Below are 21,425 nucleotides of genomic sequence, written 5' to 3'. Positions count from 1 at the left end.
TAAATTGTCTGCAGAAAATAATTATTGAAGACAAATGACTGTAGGGTCAAAAAAATTAAAAAGATAACTGAGATTTCTTTTTAGATGAACTGTGCTATTTTGTTTCTAAAACCAGTTTGAAAGTATTTTCAGGCTTTCCCTTCTTCAGGGCTGGGCTGGCTTCTTCTAAGGGTGTTGAGTGAAGAAGTGTTCAGCTACGTAGTAGTCACTTTGATTTTCTGTGTGCATTATTAACTCTAGCCTAAAAAATGTAAGTTGTCCTTAATTTCAAGTATATTTTTCATCAAACTTACATAAGCCTGTTTTTATTAGGTGTGGTGAAACAGTCATCAAACGAGAACAGTTTAATGACCTCTCCATTGACCTTCCTCGAAGAAAGAAATTCCTTCCTTCTCGGTCAATCCAGGATTCCCTTGACCTCTTTTTTCGGGTACATACTTTTGTTTTGTTTTTATTCAGTGTGGAGTATGTGTAGTTTATGTACCATATGGAAATGTTGATTGTATAGAAGATTTTTAGTTTTGATTGTGTCATTTGTTCCACTAGTCATTTTCCTGTTCTCTTAAACAGGCAGAAGAGATCGAGTATTCCTGTGAGAAGTGTGATGGAAAGTTTGCTGTTGTCACACACAAGTTCAACAGGCTTCCCAGGTAGATGTTGACATCTGTTCCTCTCTTTCCTGGTAGCATGTTACCCAAGTGAAGTTACCAAGGAAGAAGACCCTTGAAGAGTAAAGCTGGGGTAATGGGTAGGGTATGTAAAGTGATAAGCATGTGAGACAGATGCACATGCAGACAACAGTCTTCATCCTGTTCCTCAGTCTCCCTCTACAGAAGCTCTCTTGGGCATCATCTACAGCAGTTGGTTTTTTTCTTCCTCCCTATCACTGCACGAGGAGGGTTGAGTTTCCCCTTCTCCTGGGGTTTTGGTGACTTGAGGGAAGTGGAAGCAGTAAATATATTCTGGAAGTTTAACACTTTCTGCTTAGCTCACCTGATGGGCAGGACTGAGTTGGAGACATGACTGCCAGAAAGTGCATAGAGGATTTTGCTTTGGTCAGTTCTTCCTGTGCTGCTGCCCTTTTTTTCTCCCAGTGAGCACAGCGCTTTGAGGAAGAAGCTCAACACTTTGAGGGCTCATGGCAAGCTCAATAACTTCTGACCTCAAGGCTGGGTTTAGATAATTATTTAGAGCAATAGTGATTGGGGATAGGGATTGTTTTCAGATGTCAAGCTGCTGGGTGACTGCCTGGCTTCTGACCTTGTCCCAGGTATACTCATGCTGAACCCAGTAACTTGGTAGTTAATGTTTTGCTTGAAGAGTCCCTTCGTGCTGGGTCTGCAAAACCCTTGTCACAGGTTTTGAATATTAGCACAACATAAGTGATGATACAGCTGCTTGATCTAAACAGACAGTACAAAGTGCAGCATAAGGGAAAAGCTTCAGTGTAAGGAGGCCTTTTCAGGTTTTTGTGCTGTTGTGATCTAAAGCTCTTTTACAGAGAAAGTGCCTTGACAGGTAAACCAAGTACACATCTTGCACTGGGCACGGTTCCTCCTCAGTTTTGGACAGCTGTGTGATCCCTCCATCTCAGTCTGGAATATCCAGGAGTAACATACTAGCATCCTGGCCTATAGTGATAGTGTTTTTATTGTTTGCTGTCTCACTGCATAGTAAAAATGGTTTGGTAAGAGCTGCTTGGTTCTGCTGAGCTGGAGAACAAGGTGATGCTCATCAAAGCTGGAAGCATCTTGAGTTGGCAGAGTCTGCACCTTGCACAAAGTTGTGATGGACAGGAGAGTAATTACCTGTCTCTTGCCAGATAAGAGATGGATAGTGTTTCCCCACACACACCAAAGTAATAATCTGTTTTGAATTCAGATGAAGGTATTTTGTAAATGGGTCTACTTGGATTTTGAGCAGGTTTTCTCAGACTTCTGCCTTGAGATTAACATTTGTGTCCTTCTCTCTCATCTCTCAGGGTCCTGATTCTCCATCTGAAACGATACAGCTTCAATGTAGCATTATCTCTCAATCATAAAGTCGGGCAGCAGGTGGTTATTCCAAGATACTTAACCCTCCTTTCACACTGCATGGAGAGCACTAGGCTGCCGCTGACATTGGGATGGAGCGTCCATTCCACAGTGTAAGTGTGCAAGTTGGGATCACTCCATGCCATGTTAAGCACATATGCTGGAAGGGCAGGCAGTTGTCAGATCTCCAGAAGATGTCTGGGTTTGTGGTGATGCCATCATGAGAATGTGTATGGGAAGGAAGCATGACAAGAAGCAGGAGGAAGAGTTGATGGGGCATTATCTAGGGGAATATTTTGTAAGATAGAGTTCTTCACTGTCTTTGAAAATAGCTTTTTATCCCCTTTTTTTAATTAAAACTTTTGCCATTAATTTCTAAAATTTATGTCTTAGTCCAAAATGTATATTACCTTTCCCTTCACAGCACACTTAACTCTGTTTAGGAGACAAAACATCTTGTCTTTTCTTGCTAATTTCCACATCCACTTTCTATACTGTCATTAATTTTCATTGTTTTTCTGGTATCACTATAGTATTTGAGCACTCCACGTGCTGAAAATGCTCTCCCCCTTTTCCCTGTGACAGTTATTTCTGTACAGCTGCTTGTCCTGAGACACAGAGATTAAATGGGCCAGTTGTCACATAGGAAGTCTGTGGCAGAAGAAGGAACAAGAAACCCTCAGGTCTCTTATGGTCCTAGTGATGTAACTATGGTAACTGTAGGGAGTTAGGACACACCTGGTGTGTATGTTCAGCAACGTGGCACGTGTTGTTCTTCTCAACATTTAGTGGCATTTGAGATTTACGTGGATGTTTACCAAGAGTTTGCTTTAACAATAGAAATCTTAAACACAACAAACAGCTTAAGCTAACCATAGCAGAAATACTTTAAAATATGTTTGAAATAGCTTTCCAATCGCTTTTTTTAGTCATTGAAACCATTCTGATTGACCAGAGAGTGGAGAGAATCAGCTGGAGAGAATCAGCCCTGATTTGAGGGGAAGATTAGATAAGTTTTCTGCATTGGCAGCCATCTGGTGGATAGATGTGTAATGATAGTGGTGGACTTTGAGGAGCCTGTGAAAGGATCAAATGGAGCAGGAAGTTTATTTAGAAGAATTTAGGTAAGGGAAGAGAAATGGAAATGTGGGACATGCCAGAAAACCGGCTGATCCAGACAGCCGTAGGAGACTGTGGTTTGGGAGCAGGAACACAGGTGTTGGTGGGAATAAAAAAAAAAGAACAAACCACCACGAATGAGTTGTCTTGACATGGGAGCCCAAAGCCTTTAATTTGTGAGTTTGTCCCTAAGGGTGCATCACTAAGAAGTGAATCTAGTTTAAAGGATTATGTGTGGTTTTGAACAACTGTTGTATATTTATAGCATGATGGAGTTATTACTCTAAATGTAAGCAATTAGCAAGGATGTAATGGTATTCTACTTGTTTCTTTGGTCATGGATTTGCATGCATAGCAGACAAGTAAACACAATTTTTTTTTTTTTAACTGTAACTGTTGCAATAAATACTTTGCTTTTTTTAATAGATCCCGTCCATTGAAAGCCTCCCAAATGGTGAATTCCTGTACTATAAGCACTTCCATAACTTGTAGGTGAGTAATAGCTCTGAAATGCCCTTGGCTTGGGCTTTCATGGGATAAGTTTTAAGGCATTTTTAACTTTTCTAATTCTTTTTGAATCTTCCCACTTTTTCTATTGTAGTAAGTTATTTCAGCTATTGTCTTTTTTCATATCAGAGTTTTATGGTTGTTACATGCTAGGTGAAATTAATTGCAATGGTACAGCTTGCCTAGTTGTCATGATCACCTTCACATTTCTCTTGAGAACAAACCTTTGGGGACTTGTAAGGAGAGATTATTCTTCTCAGACAGGCTGAGCATCAGCACGAGAACTGGGTTTAGGTTGTTCAAATAATTTCTCAGTACCAGCAATCTTAAACTATCTTGCATTTGTCACATGTATGAGAAGCAAAATGGCTTCTAATTCTGCAGTCTGGCTCTTTTTTCCCTTCTGGCTCAACAGAGCCCCCATGTGTGTTTTGGGAACAGGTGGTTAGTGCCATAAGATTTTTTGCAAAAATGAGAGGTTCTTACAGGCCATATGGTTCACAAATGTGATACCACATTCAGTAGTTTTGCATTATGGAATGCTTAAGGAACAGTTTTCCTAAAGCAGAAATCACTACTTCCTCAGACTCCCTTGTCTCCTGTTCTAAAGAAGCAAGAATGTATCTTAATGAGAGAGCAAACAGGAAAAGTGAAAAAGTGGTTCAGATGTGCACTTTTTATATCCTAGTAATGATGTGGGAAGTCCTGTGTCCAGCTTAGTAAACTTCAGAAGTCAAATGGTTTGTACTGAGGTCTACATGTTATTGTGGACTTGTCTCAAATGAGTAAGCTCTGAGATTGCTAGGTAATGAAGTGCAGAACCCTTAGAAGCAAGAGCCAAACACTGAGTAAATTTTAAGGTTGTAAGTTGCCATTGCAGGCGTGAAGTAGGTATGCCAGTTAACCTGGTAAAAGTTACCTTTTCTGGAAATCCTGCCTATTATGTTAATAAATGTTCACTGTCAGTCACTACCGGTTGTTCCACAGATTGTACTGCCCCGCAATGTGAAAGTTGGGTGTAACACTTCTTTATTGCTTACTTCAGAACAGATTGTATGATGCCACAATGCCATGAAGTTTTATAGCCATGTTTTTAATTCACAGAAAATGCACTTTCAAGTCAAAGGGCTCTGCAGCACTCTATGTAGATTCTGACAGTGATGATGAACCCTTGAAACGCTCCATTGCCCACAGCCAAAGGTTGTGTAACATAGAGAGTAGAGATCAGCAACAACTGCAAGAAGAGCCAGAAAAGGTAAGGGGAAAAAACACTTAACTTTCATATACGTAGATTCTACATATGCTTACATCTGTCCTGTGCTTTTCTTAGCATAGGCTGTGAGTAAAATTTATGTAAGATAACTTTTTTCTCCTAATTAGTGTTGTGATGCTGGAATGGAGTGCTTTACTAATTGACCTCTCAGTACATCTGCTCCTGCTGGGAACAGAGCTAATTGCATTGAAATGCTCGTAGCTTTCAGGTTATGTATACCAGCTGCTTAGCAGTTTTGTTAGTCCTTTGGGAAACTTTGACCAGTAACATTTCCTGGCTGGAATCTGATAGGCTGTCAATAATAAAAATAGGCATTAAAACCCTTGGTTAAACTAGATCTAGTACAAGTTGGGCTAGGCAGAGGAGTCAGTTGAGAGAACTTCTTGCACATCGAATCGGTGTCCCCTTTCAAGTGTGGCTTTTAAAAAGTTTCAGAAACTTTGGAGGTGGACATGTAGAAGTGCATAGAGATCAAGCTCTGAAGTGCAGGTAACTTCAAATTGCCTTTGAGCTCTTCACTGTGAGCAGTACTAATGTGGCTAAGATATTTTTTGCTTCTATCAAGGCAGTGTGTTAGCAGGAAGATGAGTTGACTGGGGAAGAATAATGACCCAGAGGGGAAGAATGATGACCCAGAGGAAAAGCAAGAAACCCAGAAGGTTATCTTGCAGTGCCACATTCTTCTGTTAGTGTTGCAGGCCTAGTGCTTAGGAGAAGTGTTCTGCATCTCCATTTCTCTGAAGTTTTAGACAGTGTACACAGGGTTATTCTAATCAAGTGAAGAGTTGTGGTCTTGATTATGACATGGAAGGACAGGCATAAAGCTGGGTGAGAAGCAGTCAGTAACAAAAGGAAAATATCTACAGTTTCTGATCTGATGGGAAGATCAAACCAAGGGAGGAGGATCCTGATCCACTCAGTATTTAATAAATTATAAAATAGATAAGGATCATTATATTTTATGAAGACCCAGAGGTGGGAAGGTCTGCAAATATATTGAAGCTCAGAACTACAGTTCAGGATGATCTTGACAAATGTGAGAAATTGTCTAAAAATAGGACAGGTTGTTTAGTAGGAACAGGCTAAAGATGCCAATCTTAGCAGGACTAACTACTGTAAATGTGGGATGACAGCAGCTGGGAAAGCAATGGGCCTTCAGAAGGGGTGTGAAGGGTGAAAGTCAGTGTCATGGTTTTACTCAGGAACAATTTAAGAAGTGACAATAATGCTCTCTGTCCCCTCCCCCTCCACTCAGGTAGGGAAAGGAGAGAGAGAATAAGGAGAGAGGCTTCCAGATTGAAAACTAAACTAGACATCTTTAAATACTAATGATAAAATAAAATATTTACAAATATATACAAATAGGTTCAGGAATGTGTAAAACCCCTGTCACCTCCTCCCACCCCCAGCAATTCCCACAGCATCTCTTGAGCTGGGAGCAGTTCTGAAATGTCCCAGAGCACTGCTGGAGAGAGAGGCAGAGCAGACAGGAGCTGAGGGGAGAGTTATGAGGGTCAGGAGTGCACAGGCCTAGTGATCAAAGGAGATGGATAGATGGAGTTCTGCCTGAATGCTGGCCATGGACAGAATAAGAAGGAAAAAAGGGACTTCTGTGATCCCAGAATTTATACCGAGTGTCACGTGTATATATGGGATGGAATACTCTCTTTGGCCAATTTTGCCATCTGCCTAGTCTGCTTCTCTCAACAGAAGGGATGCAGATACAACTCTTCTGCTCCTTTAGTGTTCAAAGCAGCAGATTCAACAAGCAGAGCAAAGTGGCCTTAGTCTCTCAGCAGTATCTATAAACATTTGGGCGTTTTCAGTCCACTGGCTGGAAAATTTGCTGCTAGTTTCAGCAAGTGTGCTGTTTAAAAGGGAGTTCACTGAAGAAGAAAAAAATACCAGTAAAAAGAAAATAGGCTTCATCCTGGCTCAAACCAGGACAGTCAGCCACAAGGTCAGACTGGTTGAAAGCAAAAGTGTATAGATACACAGTCTGCAGGTTGTGTATCCACCCAGCAATGATCTTTAACTGGAGTTGTGTATCCAGCTTTGGGCTCTGGCTGAAAAGAGTTACAGATTGACTGGGGAGGGGCCAGAGGAGAAGAACATGAATGGTGAGAGATCTAGAAAGGAAGATTTGGGGGGAAGAGGAGACAGCTTGAACTGTAGTTTATGGAGAAACCTAAGCAGGGCTTCAAGGAAGTGAAATAAATTAACAGAAACACATGAACTCTTTTCCATGCCTGTAGTGGATAGAACAAGAAGTAGTAGACTTAAGTTGCAGACAGTAATTTTTAGTTTAAATATTAGGGAAAACTTACTCATGCTCAGTATATGTAGGGATGGAATTGAATGGATTGTTTTGGGAGAATGCAGAAAATCCATTGTTGAAAGTCTCAGGAGCAGGGTAGGCAACTGCTGTCCTGCATGGCATGTCTATGGCTGGCTGTGGGTGGGGGACAGGAAACTAGCTTGACTTTGAAGTCCCCCTTATGTATAGAAAAAGTATTGTCCAAAAAGCATTTCCAAACTCTCCTAAGCTGTCCTTCCTTGAGTATTGTTTGTAAGGAAGTGTCAGTAGTCTCTATTGCACAAGTGCTGTGAGCACAGAAATTGTGGGAATAAAGTCTATTAATTTGAATAGCAAATTAACTATTGGCTTTCCAGCCTGTTGTGGGAAAGAAACAGTGGTGGTGATGATTCCACACAGGTGACTTTGTGGCTGTGCACACTGGCCACTCCTGAACTACAGGCCTTTCCAGCCATCTGTATTCATCAAGCAGATTCTGTGTCCTCAGTATTGTCCCGGGAGGATCTGATCCTTGGAAGTGGCATTGCTACTGCTGCTGCACCTTTTTCCATGGCATGCTTCTCTCAGCAGCTATGGATGGGGTTGCCTTAGGGCCTTGGCAGTCATTTTGTATGGCCAGTGTATCCCTGAGGGGGATACAGTGCTGCCATGTGGGAGGACAGCTGGAGTATGTGACACTGGGCTGTACGGGCCCATAGCAGCTATCTAGCTAAAGTGAGCAGAACTCCCAGTTCTGTGATTTCTGCCTCTGCAAATGAAGCAGTATTTGAAGTACTTTTCAAATATATTTATTTAAAGCAGCCAGTGTTAGAGCCTAAGCTACTTAAAACCTATGCAAATAATTTGTAATAGAAAACTTGTATTCAAATAATGCACAGATGCTGCCAAGTCTTCAAAGTCCAGCCACTGAATTAGTGGTAGTAGTTGGCATACTGCCTGGAACTGGAGTTTGCTGAAGAGCCAAACCAGTTTTGATGTTAGTAGCCTACAGGTGCAGAGAGAGAAATCAGAAAGCTTAAAATGCAGGTACTCTGCTTTCCTTGTTCAGTGCATGAGCAGATGTGAGGAGAGAGGTTTAAATTTGTAAGTTCTAATTCTTGGAGGGCATGATATCTAGAAATAAGCAATTTAGTTGGCTAATTCATCTGCTAACCTTGTTTGATAAGCCAGTTTTAATACCAAATGTTTGCTGTACAGAACTTGTCTTCATCATCAAAAGCTTGCTGTATTTAAGTAAAAAGCAGCAGTAAAATGTTTTTGTTCATTTTAACAAAGTTTGAGATCCATTCAAATGCATTTTGGAAGACCTGGATAAGTACATTCTAATAGAAACTATTTTTCCACATTTTTAACATAATATAGGGAAAAAATCTAAGCATATGGTAGGTAGTGTAATTGAGTAAATATGTATACGTGGAGGCTACCCTTCTGATTAACAGTTAATATAAAGATTATTGAAATTACTGTATTAGTTGCAAACCAGTATGATGTAGGAGTTTATGGTCATCAGTTTTAGGAAAATAACTAGAAAAGGAAAAAATCAGGTTAAGACTGAAGTGTTTTTCCTCTCTTCCAATTTAAAGTCATTCTGTTTACCTTTGGAAAGAATGATTTCCCTCTTTCTCTGGTTAACTGTTTTCTTACTTGATCTGCCCCCCACAAGATTTCATACAGCAAGGCTGCAGCACCAAACCTAATTTTAATTGCCCTTCGTACCAGCCTGATCCCAGTTCCTATTTTTGTCTCTCTGTGTTCAGTTACTCTCATGTTGCTGCTTCAGCCTTTGTTAACAAACGTGCAATTTTACCACCTGTGTCTCAATGCTGACTTACCAGAGGCTTGAGGCTTCATCAGAACCTAAAGGTGGAACATGTGTTGGAAAAAAAGAAAGAGAAGGGAGGAATTATCTTATGTATGTTAATCCAGGGGGCCTGTGAAAACTGGTTGTAGTTTATATTTAAATATTATTCCTTGGAGTGAATGTAGCTACAAAGGTTGTCTCTCCATCGAGTCTCATAAAACTGTTTCATGTTGATAGAGCCAAGCTCCCACTCCCTGGGGTTAATAAAACTAGAGAATCTCCACAGAAATGTAAAGCTGATGTTACATACTGGTTCATTCAAGCACTTAATCATTACTCCATTCATCTCTAGGGTTCAAAGAGAAGTAAAATGGAGGGTGATAAACCTGAGCTGGGTAATGCTGGTTTTGATGGGATGAGCGAAGTCGAGCTGCTAGCAGCTGTCTTAGAGATTAGCAAAAAGGAAGCTTCTCTGTCTCTGAGCCATGATGAAGATAAGCCCACAAGCAGCCCAGACACTGGTTTTGGAGATGACGAAATTCAGGAATTGCCAGAAAACCTGGAATCTATGGAAATGGAGAAACCCAAAGCAGCATTAGACTCAGGTAAGGTGAAGTAAGCACCTTAACTGGACCATAGTGAGCTACAGCAGGTTGCTGGTAGCAGCAGGTTAGTAGTGTATGATGGCAGAATCTGGATGTAAGTGCACTGCTGAAACTGCCTGACTTCCTCAGTTTTCTTAGAGTTGCCCTGTGTACGAGGTGCTTAATTCATTGAGCTATGAAAATATATTTTCTTCTGTCACCTCTCTGAAAAAGATACAGTAATCTTTAGAGTTTGGTTTCATTTTTTTTCTCACTTGATTAACAGATGCTTCCACTGGCTCCCATACCAGACAATTCAATTTCCGAAGATTTGGCATGTCTGGAACTTAATCTTCCATAATCAGAAAGTGTTTTCATTTCTGTAGCTGCTGCAGCCTGGGCAGTATGGTAGCAGTGTTCACATTGCTGGTGTACAAGTGATGTCTGGGGTGCATAAGACTTGAATGCTTTCTTAGATGCAGTTATTTTGTCACTAGTTACTGATGAATTTAGCTCTCTGTAGTTTTTTTAATACTTTATGTGAGACTAGATCCCTGAGCATAACACCCAGAAAGAGTTAAGTACAAGAAGGACTCTGTTTCATCTCCGTGTGGGGAAACTGAGTGTCTTCCTTTAGTTGGATGAAGGAAATTTAAATGTTTATGTGCTACATGCTTTCAGTTGATTTGTAATTCCACTAGCATGGAAAACCGGGTAAACAATGTTTTCCTCCTCCTGTAAGAGCCAGGAGATTAGATACTAACAACAACAAACTCCACTCTATTGCCAAAGATCACACTTGTGTCATGGCAGTGTGTAAGAAAACAAAGTCTGTGGTCAGCCTTGTCTGTGCCCTCCTTATAAACACTGATGTTGCTTATGGTTGTGTGAAAGAGAGTTGTGAGACCGTGGCCACATAAATGCTTCTCTCTCCAGGTTTTCCTTGGAAAGCATAATGCAATTATTTGAAGGCTCTATTGTGACACTTAGGGATGTGTAGGCACTACTCAAAGCATACCAGTTTGGCATTCAGATGAGATATGTTTCTGCATGTTGAGTTACCAGTTATGCCACCTGAACATAACACGCTGAGAGTTCACAATCCTGTGTTCTATTCAAGGGAAATGTAATTGCAAATAATACTTTGCTGTATCAGACAAAATTATTCTCAACATGACAGCAGATTTAACTTGGTCCATTTCTTGTTACCACTAGTAATAATTTTTTTTTTTGGTAAACACTAAATAATTTGTGCTGCTTTCAAAAAAGGCTAATTTAGATCTGGCAGAATGTCTTTTCTGTGACATGATCCTCGAATAACAGTTGTGTGAGTATTTCTCTTTACATTGGAAGTTTTCAAAGGTCACATAATAAAGTCTGTTTTGTTTTTCATCTTAAGAGGATTAGACTGACAGATTATAGTTCTGGTGGTCTTGTGTTTAAGAGGTCACAGATACTGAGCCTGCCTTGTATAATCCTTTCTAATAACTAATGAGCAGATTTTTAAAGCTTCACATGTTGCTGCACGATAGATACTGGAGCAGGTCCTGACTCCTCTCAACTGCAAAGCATGTGAGAGAATGAAAGTGTCCTGCAACTGGTTGAATGAATGTTCACTCCAAAAGTTTTATAAAATACTTCTGCCATAGTGTTCACTTTAAAGAGGAACGGAAAAATTATAATCTTCTTCCATTTTTAAAACTGTAGTGCTCACAAGATTGAGGCAAAAAGTTGACAAATTTAAACAGTGCTTGGGATTTGTGCTTCCCTCCGTCTTGCATGTGATTTGGCTTTAATTGTGGCTTCGTCTGTAGTGCTCTGAGGTATAATATTCAATGCAAATATTTATAATCCATGGTTCCTTCTAGAGACATTAAAGTGTCAGCATCACAGCTGCAGAAACCTGGTGGTGTGTGACATCTTCCTTTAGGTAAAGTTGCTGGTTCTGAGTGAACATAAAAGGCTTAAGAAGAGAACAGGTTCAGGGGTTATTCAAACTGTTCCTCTTACACCTGTTAAAATAAGCATAAGATTGAGCTTTTTCCATTTGGCTGTTGTGTGGGGTTTTTGTGGCTGCTGAGCTCTCGTTGTCAATAGATGTCACTGTGCTGCAAGGATTGTGGGGAGCTAAAGAGGATTTAGCTGGTAACAAACAGAAGACCCAGGAAAACATATAACTGTGCTTTCTAATTCCTCAGGTCCTGCCAATTTCACTGAGATAACTAAAGATTTTGATGAGAATAAGGAAAACAAAACTCCAGAAGGCTCCCAAGGGGAGGTTGACTGGCTGCAGCAGTACGATATGGAGAGAGAGAGGGAAGAACAAGAACTTCAGCAGGCATTGGCTCAAAGCCTTCAAGAGCAAGTAAGAAATAAAGTTTAATTCCTTGAGTTGTTTTCCCCAACACTGGAAACCTGATGACTGAAGGAAAAACTTGTGTTTGGAGAGTAACTGCAAAGGAATTCTACTGCTTCTCTGAGATGAAAAAAGGTTTGGTTTTCTTCTAGTTTCAGTGTCAGCAGAGTGGCAGCACTGGGTACGTCTGCACATTTTGTATGTGCTTCAGAAACCATTTATCGCGTCACAGACCTGCAGATCTCTCAAAGCTTTCCATGCACATTTATACACTGGCTTCTGATGTTATATAAAAATGATGGTAAACTAAACTCTTACTGCCTGTCATGGAGAACCAAGCCCACCTTTAGCTTCCCTGGCAGTTGCTCCTTGCAATTTGTTATGTCAAAGCTCGAAGTGAAAGAAGCAGGTTTCAAAGCAAAGGCTAAAGCCATGCCAGGTCAGGTTAAAGATCTGTTTTGCCCAGTGCCTTGTTTCTGGTGATAGCAAGGAGGGGGTGCTTAGTGAAGACTATAGAAACTGAGCATTTGTGTGATCCTTCCCTCTTAGTAAATTGGAGAAGGGATCCCAAATAATTTAGTCTAAAGGAAATCCTTTAAATTAGACTTGGAAAAGAATTGGGTTCTCGAGCTGTGTGCCAACCATCTGTATTCCACTTGAATTTCCAGATCTTTACCCGATTTCCACAAGTTTAACCAAGCCACTGTGAGTGAGGCAAGCTCTTAGCCAGGTCTTCCTTTAAATAGGTGCCCTTTTCTGCTCTCTATTAATATGAAAGCTGTCATGGTTTTCCTTATGAGATCTGATGTTTCCATGGCTCCTGGGTTTTCTCCCCATTACTCATTATGAGGTGCTGGTTGGTGTGTTCCATGCCAGATGTAGCTTTGATTCAGCAACACCAAGTAGTTTAACCAAGATTCCCAACTGCTTAGAAAGAGATAAAAGGCCTCATGCAAATAATGTAAAACTGCCCTTTGAATGTTCTGCTGCAGTTCTGAAGTGAAATCTGCTATTCTAACGATTCAGGCATGGAAATGCAGTAGCTGAGGTTATTCTGATTTGAAATACGTAGTTAGGGCTCTGCGTTCAGTTGCACTGAAGGCATTCAAACCCTGAATTTAGAAGCCAGCTCATTCAATATTATTCACTGGCTTGCTGTGGCTCTGAGCTTTCAAGAGTGGGAGGAAGAAAGGGGCATGATATTATGCAAAGATTAGAAGGGTTGGTTGACTTGAGGTTTCTTTGCTACTTGTTCATGTATTTTTAGTACCTGTTTGTTTAGTGATGTCTTTTTGTTTTTTGCATCCTGCCTTTGTGAATTACACCTGTTACACAGAACTACTTGCTCTACTTCCAAATGGCTTAAAAATAATAAAAGCTGTCAGGATTTAGTGACTGAACTTAGCTGGCTTTGGGCAGAAGTCTAAATTTTGCCGAAGTGCGAGGAGCTTTGTGTGTAAGTGACAGCTTTCCTTAGCAAAGGGTTGCAAATTCATTCAGATGCTTTTCAAATTAATGATCCAGAGAAAGCGTTGAGAGTTACTAGAGACTTGCTCTGCTGCATACCAAACTCCAGGAGCTTTGACAAGCCTTAATGAAGGTTTGTCCCAGGTTCTGTTGCACGGGAACATTGGACTCTCACTGGTTGCAAACATTCCTTCACACAGAACCTTTAATTTACAGTGTCAGGTTTGTTGTAGAAACCGGTTTCAATGGAAAAAGAGCACCACAAGAATTTTAAACAGTGAAGTGTCCCAATAAGCTGAGTTTTGTTCTCTTCCCATCAGGAGGCACGAGAACAAAAAGAAGATGATGACCTTCAGCGAGCCACATTACTAAGTCTACAAGGTGAAACTTACTTAACTTCTTCCAGGCTGTTGCTTTTGAGGGAAAATAGACCTGTATGTATGAGTGCAGCTCCCAAGTGCCTGTAAGACAGCTGGGATTCCATGCTCTGTTGGTGTGTGCTTCGTTGTGTTTGGCTCTGCTCAGGTCAGCTTTTCTTGCTCTCTTGTGAAAGCAAATTCCAGGAAAAACTAAATATGAAAAATCACTTATCTCAGTCTCTTGAGTTTTTAATTTTATTTTTATATGTAAACAAATGTGTAGTTCTATATAAAAAATAATTTGCTAAGTCTCTAATAGAATATTTGTATAATATTAAATAGACATTATATTAATATATGTAGCAAAATGGACTGTGAAATTTTGCATTTCCAGTAAAAGCCAGTATGCTAATGGCTCTAGTCAGAGCATAAGGATTATTTCTTCCTGGCATTGGTATTATAGTGCTGATTAACAAATGCATTGGCCCTGCCCAGACAAATGAATAAGTGCTTTATCTGTCTTGATACAGGAAGGATGGAAGGGAGACAGACCTCCCTGTAAGGTATAGCTGTTGGGGGTGAAAAAAAAAAAAACAGAATACATTGTCTCTCTTTTCCAAATCCAGACAGTGTGGTGAGCCTCAGGCACTGTTTTACATTTGTGGAAGGATGGCATGTGAATGTGTTCATACAGTTTGGCAGAGCAAAGCATAACCAAGAGAAAATTCCTGCTCTGAAGAGGGAGAGGGAAGGGTAAAGAAGTGTTGTGTTAAGATACTCATAGTTGCTCAGACACCTTTAAAGGCCCTCGGGTATTACTGGATGAACCTGTGTCTGCTTCTGAAAGATGTTGAACGCTGCTTAAATTTCCGTCAGCCTGAGTCCTGTCCCCTGGTGAGCTCCAGCAGACTGAGTGCCTGGTTCCTCTCAGGTTCATGGCTGGGAAGAATCCAGCATTAGAAATCCTTCCTCCTTCTGATTTGCAGTCACATGAGCATTGCCTTGTGCTTCCCAACTTGCTACTGTGACATTTGTAATGCATCAGCCAGCAGGAGATGCTAATAATCTTGAGCATAGATCTGGTAGTATTTATCTTAGAATGGTTCCCAGTGGTCCTGCAATCAAAAAACTGCCTGTGGACCATTGGTGGGGTGGCATTTTACAATACCTGTGGCAAGTGCTTCATGCAGAGAACTACCTAAGTGACTGCATTTCTCGGCTGTAGTCTAGCGTAGAGCAGCCCAATTAAATGTGGAAAGCAGCAGTAAAATATTCTTGGTTAAAGGGATTAATCTATAAACTTCCCAAGAAGATTATACTAATCCAGCATCAGATGGTTTAATGGGGGAAGCAGTGTGAGAATCTCTTTGGCAAAACATCTCCATCATAGCTGGCATGGTAGTCTCTTTAAGAAAAAACAAAACAGTATCCTGAACAGTGTCCTGTTAATCTCAACTTCTCATCCAACCAGGACTTCATAACATTAATTTAGCTGGTGAAAGCGTAGCTGCTTCTCCTAATGAGTACTGTACAAAATCTTATAGCTGGGTAGCTGCAGAATCCCAGGAAGTTTGGAACAGCATGTACAGGGAGCAGTGGTGCCTTCTGGCTCTTTACAGAAAGCTGCCTGCACTTTGCTCAGCCAAGCAAACTGGAAGTTCCTGTGGTGAGCAGCCTTCTTACCATAGAAAACAATGAAAAGATGCCTGCTGCCAGCAGTAGCATTTTGATGCCAGTTTTAAATGAAAAATGCACTTTGTTAATGCATCTTATAGCTAAAATTGTAATTCATAGCTTCTCATTGCAGAAACTTGCAGTTCTCTGACCAGACTGGGTGTACTTCTTTTAGTGTCAGTTCTGGCTGCAGACCCCCAGTGCTCTGGGGTGAATTGGGTGTTTAAGCTCTTCTGTCACCCAGCTGTCACTGCCCTAGTGCCCTTTTATAAAAGTATGAGAGAGATGATGATGAAATTAATTCTGTGGACCAAGATAACTTTTCTTAACTATTGCTTTTGTGGGGGAAGGGGGAGTTTCCATCTGGAAATTCCAATATCTGCTGCTTTCCTTGGAGAGGAAGCTTAAACAAGCACAATAAAATGCTGATGTTTTATGTGGGTAGATAGACCTCAACCTGTTGTGAATTCCTGTGTCCTCCAAGGCTTCTCATGCAGTGTCATTGTTTCCATGCCCTCTAGAGTTTAACAGCTCTTTCCTGGACAGCGCTGGTTCTGATGAAGACTCTGGGAATGAGGATGTTCTTGACATGAAGTATTCAGAAGCTGAAGCAGAAGAGCTGAAAAGAAATGCTGAGGTGTGATCTATGATTTCAAAAGCCAGCTGAGAAATATACCCCTTGTTTACCACCAGTTTAGTGTTGGAGGTAGTTTTACAGGGCAGATGCAGAGTCTAGAAACGTCTTTTGTGTTCAAAATTGAAGACAGAACATTTCTGTCCTTAAGATTCTGAAGACAGAACATTTCTGTCCTTAAGATTCTGAAGACAGAACATTTCTGTCCTTAAGATTCTGTTCTACTGTGTTATCTTAATTTTTTTAAAAATGAAACAACTGCAGAGACCCTCTGAGTTTCTCCAGGATGTGGATAATGGTGAAAAGGAAACAGTAATTTTTATGCCAGAAGTGTTTCAGTGTATGTAAAGCAATGGGCTTGAAGTTTTTCCATAAAGAGAGAGAGGACTTCAGCCAAAGTGGGAGTTTAATTGCAACTCCATGGGCTTCTGTCTTGATCCTGTACCACCAGAGCTGAGAAATTGTGGCAAGATCATATTCCCATTAGGTGGAACATAACTGTAACCAAGGCTGTGGTGCTGGCCACTAGCACTCTCAGACTTCACAGAGCAGTGTTGTGAAAGTTGCCTGCCAGCCTCAGTGGAAGGAGTACTGTGTACAGTGGAAAAAGTTAAATATTTGGAGTTTCTTTGAGCAGTTTTTATTTTCTTACAATTCTCTACCAATTTCCTTACCCTTACACCACGAGTTAAGATTTTAAGAGTATTGTCAGTGAATCATATAAATAACATTTCCTGGTCAGAGCAGATTAAAAAATAATGGCCAATTACCATCATTTAGTTTTATTCTCAGTGAGTAGGCAGAGCATGTTTCCTGCATGCTAAGAGGACATAGTCTGCAGATGTTACAGGTGCAAGATGAGACAATTTGGGCTACATATCTGGCATTAGCTGTTTAAACTGTGTACCATTATCAAGGATATTTCTTTGATATTTGAGAAGTAAGCACAGTGTTCCCCTTTCGTTGCTATGTGTTTATTTGGTGGATTAATTCTGACATCAGTGGAAGTCACTCAGGAAATGGTTGTTTAGAAAACTCTGCAGTGTAGAGCTCATGTCAGCATCTGTTCTGAGGTCAGAGCAGCTTCCTTGCATGTTCATTGGCTTGCTGAAAGATTTAATAAGATGGGAAGCTTTTTCCCACTTTTGGAAGGACTCTTAGTTTGGTCTGAACCAGGGTGTCTGTTTCTGAAATCCTTGATTGGGTTGCACCTTTGAATACAGTAAATAAAGCTGTTACTTTGAGTATAAATCTTCTTGTCCGTGGGCGACAAAAGCAAATGCCTAAAAGCTTTAATTGGACTTTATTTTCAGACAGGAGAGCTTCCTCACTCCTATCGTCTCATCAGCATCGTCAGCCATATCGGAAGCACGTCATCTTCAGGTAGAAGATACCACGTTTTATTCTTATTCTCTTCCCCAGCTTTCAAAAGCTGTAATGCAAAATTACCATAGCAGGATTATTTGCAGAGAAGTGTGTGGACAGCAAAGCAAGTCTGTCATTGTGGCTTGCTGGTGGAGGAGCAGGTTGAGGATGCCATGGTGCCTAACTGTGTAGTGAGGGTGAAGTGCTGCCTGTGGGGTCTGTGGAGTTGCTTGTGGTTGTTACCAGCTCATTGACCAAGATCTTAAGGGTGCTTTAGCATTTAAATCTGGTTGAACTGCAGCATGAAAAGAAAGGTACATTCTCTGTTTTTAAGGTCATTATATCAGTGATGTCTATGATATCAAGAATCAGTCCTGGTTCACTTACGATGACTTGGAAGTGTCTAGAACTCTAGAGGCCACCGTTCAGTGTGACAGAGACCGAAGCGGCTACATCTTCTTCTACATGCACAAGTAGGTGCTTTGGGGAATTTTGGTGCTAGTAATTGCCATTTGTGAGGAAGCAGGCTTCTCTTCTTCCTCTAGCCATATCTCCATATATTTGTCAGAAGAAATTGTAGTCAGAAATATATGCAAGAAAGACAAAATTGAAGTGTTCCAAGTTCAGAAGCGTGAAATTGTATGTCACCAGCACATAGGGTTTTAACAAGATGCTTTAAATCATCTTTTAAGAAAGGGATTTGGTATCTCAGCTAGGCATTTGCTGCACTAGGAATCATAATGGAGCTTGGGCTTTTCCCTTAAATGCTGTGGTATTTGTAAATGCTCTTATCCCTGCTCCTAGTGCTTGTGTTGTTGCAACCATGGTCATCTCAGGACACGAGCAACATGAGATTTGTAGGTAGAAGGGATATCTTCGCAGGCATACAGAACTGAAGAATGGGTTCTGTGCCACAGTTTGTCCCCTTCTGTCTTTACTGGTGGCTCTAACAAAGGATATTACTTTATCTACAGTGTGTCTTGTGTTGCTTCTGCTCCTTTTACCAGCCAGGACTTATTTTCACTATTGTTACTGTTCTCTGAGGCTTACTGGTGACCTTATTCATTGTAATAAAGGCAAGGGAAAAAAAAACACTTTGGGATTCAAGGAGCCTTGCTCAGAGATGCCAGATAAGACACTTTTCTCTGCCAGGATCCATGACGCTGGAGTTTGTGGATTAAATCCAATTGCTGGTTCCCTCAAGGCTGTCTCATGCAGCAGTTTGTTGTTGTACGGAAGTTTCACTGTTGTTCTTTCCCTCTGTTCTAGGGATATCTTCGATGAGTTACTAGAAACAGAAAAAAATGCACAGCCACTTAGCATGGAAGTAGGAAGATCAGTTCGTCAGCCTCTGTGAAGAGTAAAACACCTTGTTCCTCCTGAGGAACAAGGAGGATTCTGAACTTGTGCCAGACATGCAGGACTAACAAACAGCTCAGGGCCAAAACAAGAGACAAAAGGTAGAAATATGGGACGCTCAGTTTGTTGAACCATCTGTGCAAGTCCTGGGCCTGAAACACGTTTAAACCTTGACATCCCAGAGTGATCCTCCTGCAGTGAAGTTTTTATTGTTCCTCAAATAATTTTGTCAGCATGGAGCCTTAAAGAGTTGCATCAAGCCACAGGACTACAGCTGCTCATAAACTGATTTAAAAAAGATAAAAAATAGTGCAAAAAGAGACTTGACTTTAAAAGCCCTTTCACACCTGTGAGACATTGAGACATGAGTGGTGAAGATTTACATATCACTTGGCTTTTTTTTTAGGGTTTTTTTTTTGTTTTTTTTTTTTTAGTTTTTCTTTTCTCCAAGAGCGATTTAAGCAATAGATTCTGTAACCTGGTGTGTGTTGTGTTAGTAATGTTCACTGGAGACCCAGATTACTCAGTGGGCTCTTGCCAGTCATCTCCCCAACAGGTGTTTTGGAATCACTCAAGATGTGTTTTGACATCCATGGGTTTGTAAGTGCTCTGCTGGTTACATGCAATTCCAGGAAACAAACTGTTGGTGCTGTGGAATGTATTGCATACCTGGTGGCAGCTCTGTTGGGTTTGTTTTGTTCGGTTGGTTTTTTTACACCGTTCACTGTCATTCTCCTTTAGATGTGAGATTATATTTGTGATTTCTGTTGGTTTACAAGTTGTGTTATTCGACTGTGTTTTCTTCATAAGGTTGTTGCATAAGTAGTGTGTGGAGAGGTCTCTCTCTGGGTGTGCAGTATTTAGCACTGAAGCTGTATTGCTTAGGGCTGCTTCCATGTGACTAGGGGCAGACCAGGAATGGTAGCAGGAGGTGGGCAACAGCCACCTGTCATCTTCTGGGAGGGAAAGAACTTTCTAGCATTACCCTTTTCTGCACAGGCCTGGGTCACGGTGAATCAGGAACGGTGGGAAAAGGAAGGATCTGCAGGATGGCACTTGAATTGCTCTGTGGTTGAACCATGGTCTTGCCTTGATCTTCTCATATGCCAGCATTAGAGGGTTTTCACTGCAGCTATGCCTCTGGTCTCCTTTCTGAGGAGTGCAGAGCACTCATACTGTGAAACTAAACCAGGTGGAAAGCTTTTAGAGAGCCCATGTTCAGCACTAACAGAACACGGTTAGGAAGAAGTGCTGTGTTTTGTTGGATTTAGAGACACGATGCTTCTTCTATAGCTTGTTTCAGCAGTGAGGGAAAAGCCTCCTGACTTCAGTTTTTCAGCACCTTCACACTTATTTAGCAGGGGCAGTAGTTTCCTTTTGCTGGCATTTACTTCTTTCAGAGAAAATGTTGCTGTTAAGCAGAGTAGTTGCTCTTGTTTTGGCCTCTAGTTCTGAGTTTCGCAGCTTGAGTTTTTGAGGTGAAAGGCTTCTTTTTAAAAAAGAAACAAATAAAAGAGACCACCCTTTTTTGCTTTCAAGATAGTTTCTGGGTTTTTTAAACTATCATTAGGAGTTTCTCAGGAATAAATGAACTGAAGCAAAGCAGACAAAACCATTGATTTAGGAGGCAGCAGGCTCCTCTTTCATGGGTACTCCCACATGGGAGTTTATTCTAGCTGGCTGGCACAAGGATGCTGCCTCAGTGGCCTCTTCTCCTCTCTGTGTGCCACAGTGAGCAACCTCCATGGGTGGTTCCCCCCAAGCTGAGTATCTGGGGATCCCAGTGTGGTGCAAAGACTGACTGACCTTCCAGCTCATGTGTGTGAAGAGCCTGGTGGACCTGATCGGGGGAACTTCTTTGTGGTTTCTGAGCTAGGAGCCAGCATTTGGTGGTAAACATGAGAGAGCATTTATCTTGTAAGAGGCAGCCCAGTGGGTGTGTATGTTAATTTATTACAAAGTGGTATACTTTTCTATTGTCAATACTAATTTTGGTAGAATTCTGAGCAATGGGAAAGAGGTAGTGACATGGGAGCTGTCCTTTGGTTCCCCCTGCCTTAATCTTGTTTCTGAATGTTTCAATTAATGCTTTCCTGAACTGTTTTTTCATTGTGAATTGTTTCAAATGAGTCTGCCGAGTCCCACAGCCTTGCAAATCACTTCAGTTTAGAACCAGGATTTTGTAAGAGTTTGCTCAAAGAGCAAACAAGTGGGAAACCCCTCTAAGCTTTCCCAGGTTGAGTTGGCTGTTAGCTGCCAAAGTGTGTCATTTTAAGAATGTACAGACACAGTCACAGCCTAGCTGAACTCTCCAGTTTGATCCCAGCCTTGCTAACAGCAGACTCAGGCTCTAATGCCACATGTTATCACTGATCATCCCTGCGAATGTGACGAAGGGAACTGCTCCATCCAGAGGGCAAATCTCTTTTCCTCAAGCGCATCCTATGCTAGTGCTGTAAATAAGTGGTGTTCCTGTAGTATCAGAAGTCAGCTCTGCTTTTTTGGGTGGCAAGGTTGTTTTTGCAAGGCTCTGCACTTTGATTAATTTATAATAAAAGCAAATATTGCCTGACTTTT

The 21,425-nt window shown here is 41.1% G+C and overlaps 1 protein-coding gene across 4 annotated transcripts in view; it reads left to right on the top strand.

Moving 5' to 3' along the window:
- USP37 (ubiquitin specific peptidase 37) overlaps positions 1–21,420 on the top strand; it is a 34,749-nt gene extending 13,329 nt beyond the window's left edge. For 3 of the 4 annotated variants that reach the window (XM_051622849.1, XM_051622850.1, XM_051622848.1), the window contains 12 exons: positions 313–430; positions 571–650; positions 1,982–2,146; positions 3,579–3,644; positions 4,764–4,914; positions 9,403–9,655; positions 11,833–11,999; positions 13,778–13,838; positions 16,012–16,127; positions 17,438–17,507; positions 17,824–17,962; positions 18,759–21,420. In XM_051622849.1, coding sequence (XP_051478809.1) covers positions 313–430; positions 571–650; positions 1,982–2,146; positions 3,579–3,644; positions 4,764–4,914; positions 9,403–9,655; positions 11,833–11,999; positions 13,778–13,838; positions 16,012–16,127; positions 17,438–17,507; positions 17,824–17,962; positions 18,759–18,846 — 1,474 coding nt within the window. In that variant the 3' untranslated portion in view covers positions 18,847–21,420. The remainder of the gene's footprint in view (positions 1–312; positions 431–570; positions 651–1,981; positions 2,147–3,578; positions 3,645–4,763; positions 4,915–9,402; positions 9,656–11,832; positions 12,000–13,777; positions 13,839–16,011; positions 16,128–17,437; positions 17,508–17,823; positions 17,963–18,758) is intronic. The other variant, XM_051622851.1, reaches the window with a different exon arrangement.
- Positions 21,421–21,425: the final 5 nt, after the last annotated feature.

Source organism: Apus apus, chromosome 6 (genome assembly GCF_020740795.1).
Source record: "Apus apus isolate bApuApu2 chromosome 6, bApuApu2.pri.cur, whole genome shotgun sequence".
In the NCBI taxonomy this organism is placed as follows: Eukaryota; Metazoa; Chordata; class Aves; order Apodiformes; family Apodidae; genus Apus; species Apus apus.
Note: the sequence above shows the minus strand (reverse complement) of the source record. Positions and strands in the feature narration are given on the sequence as shown.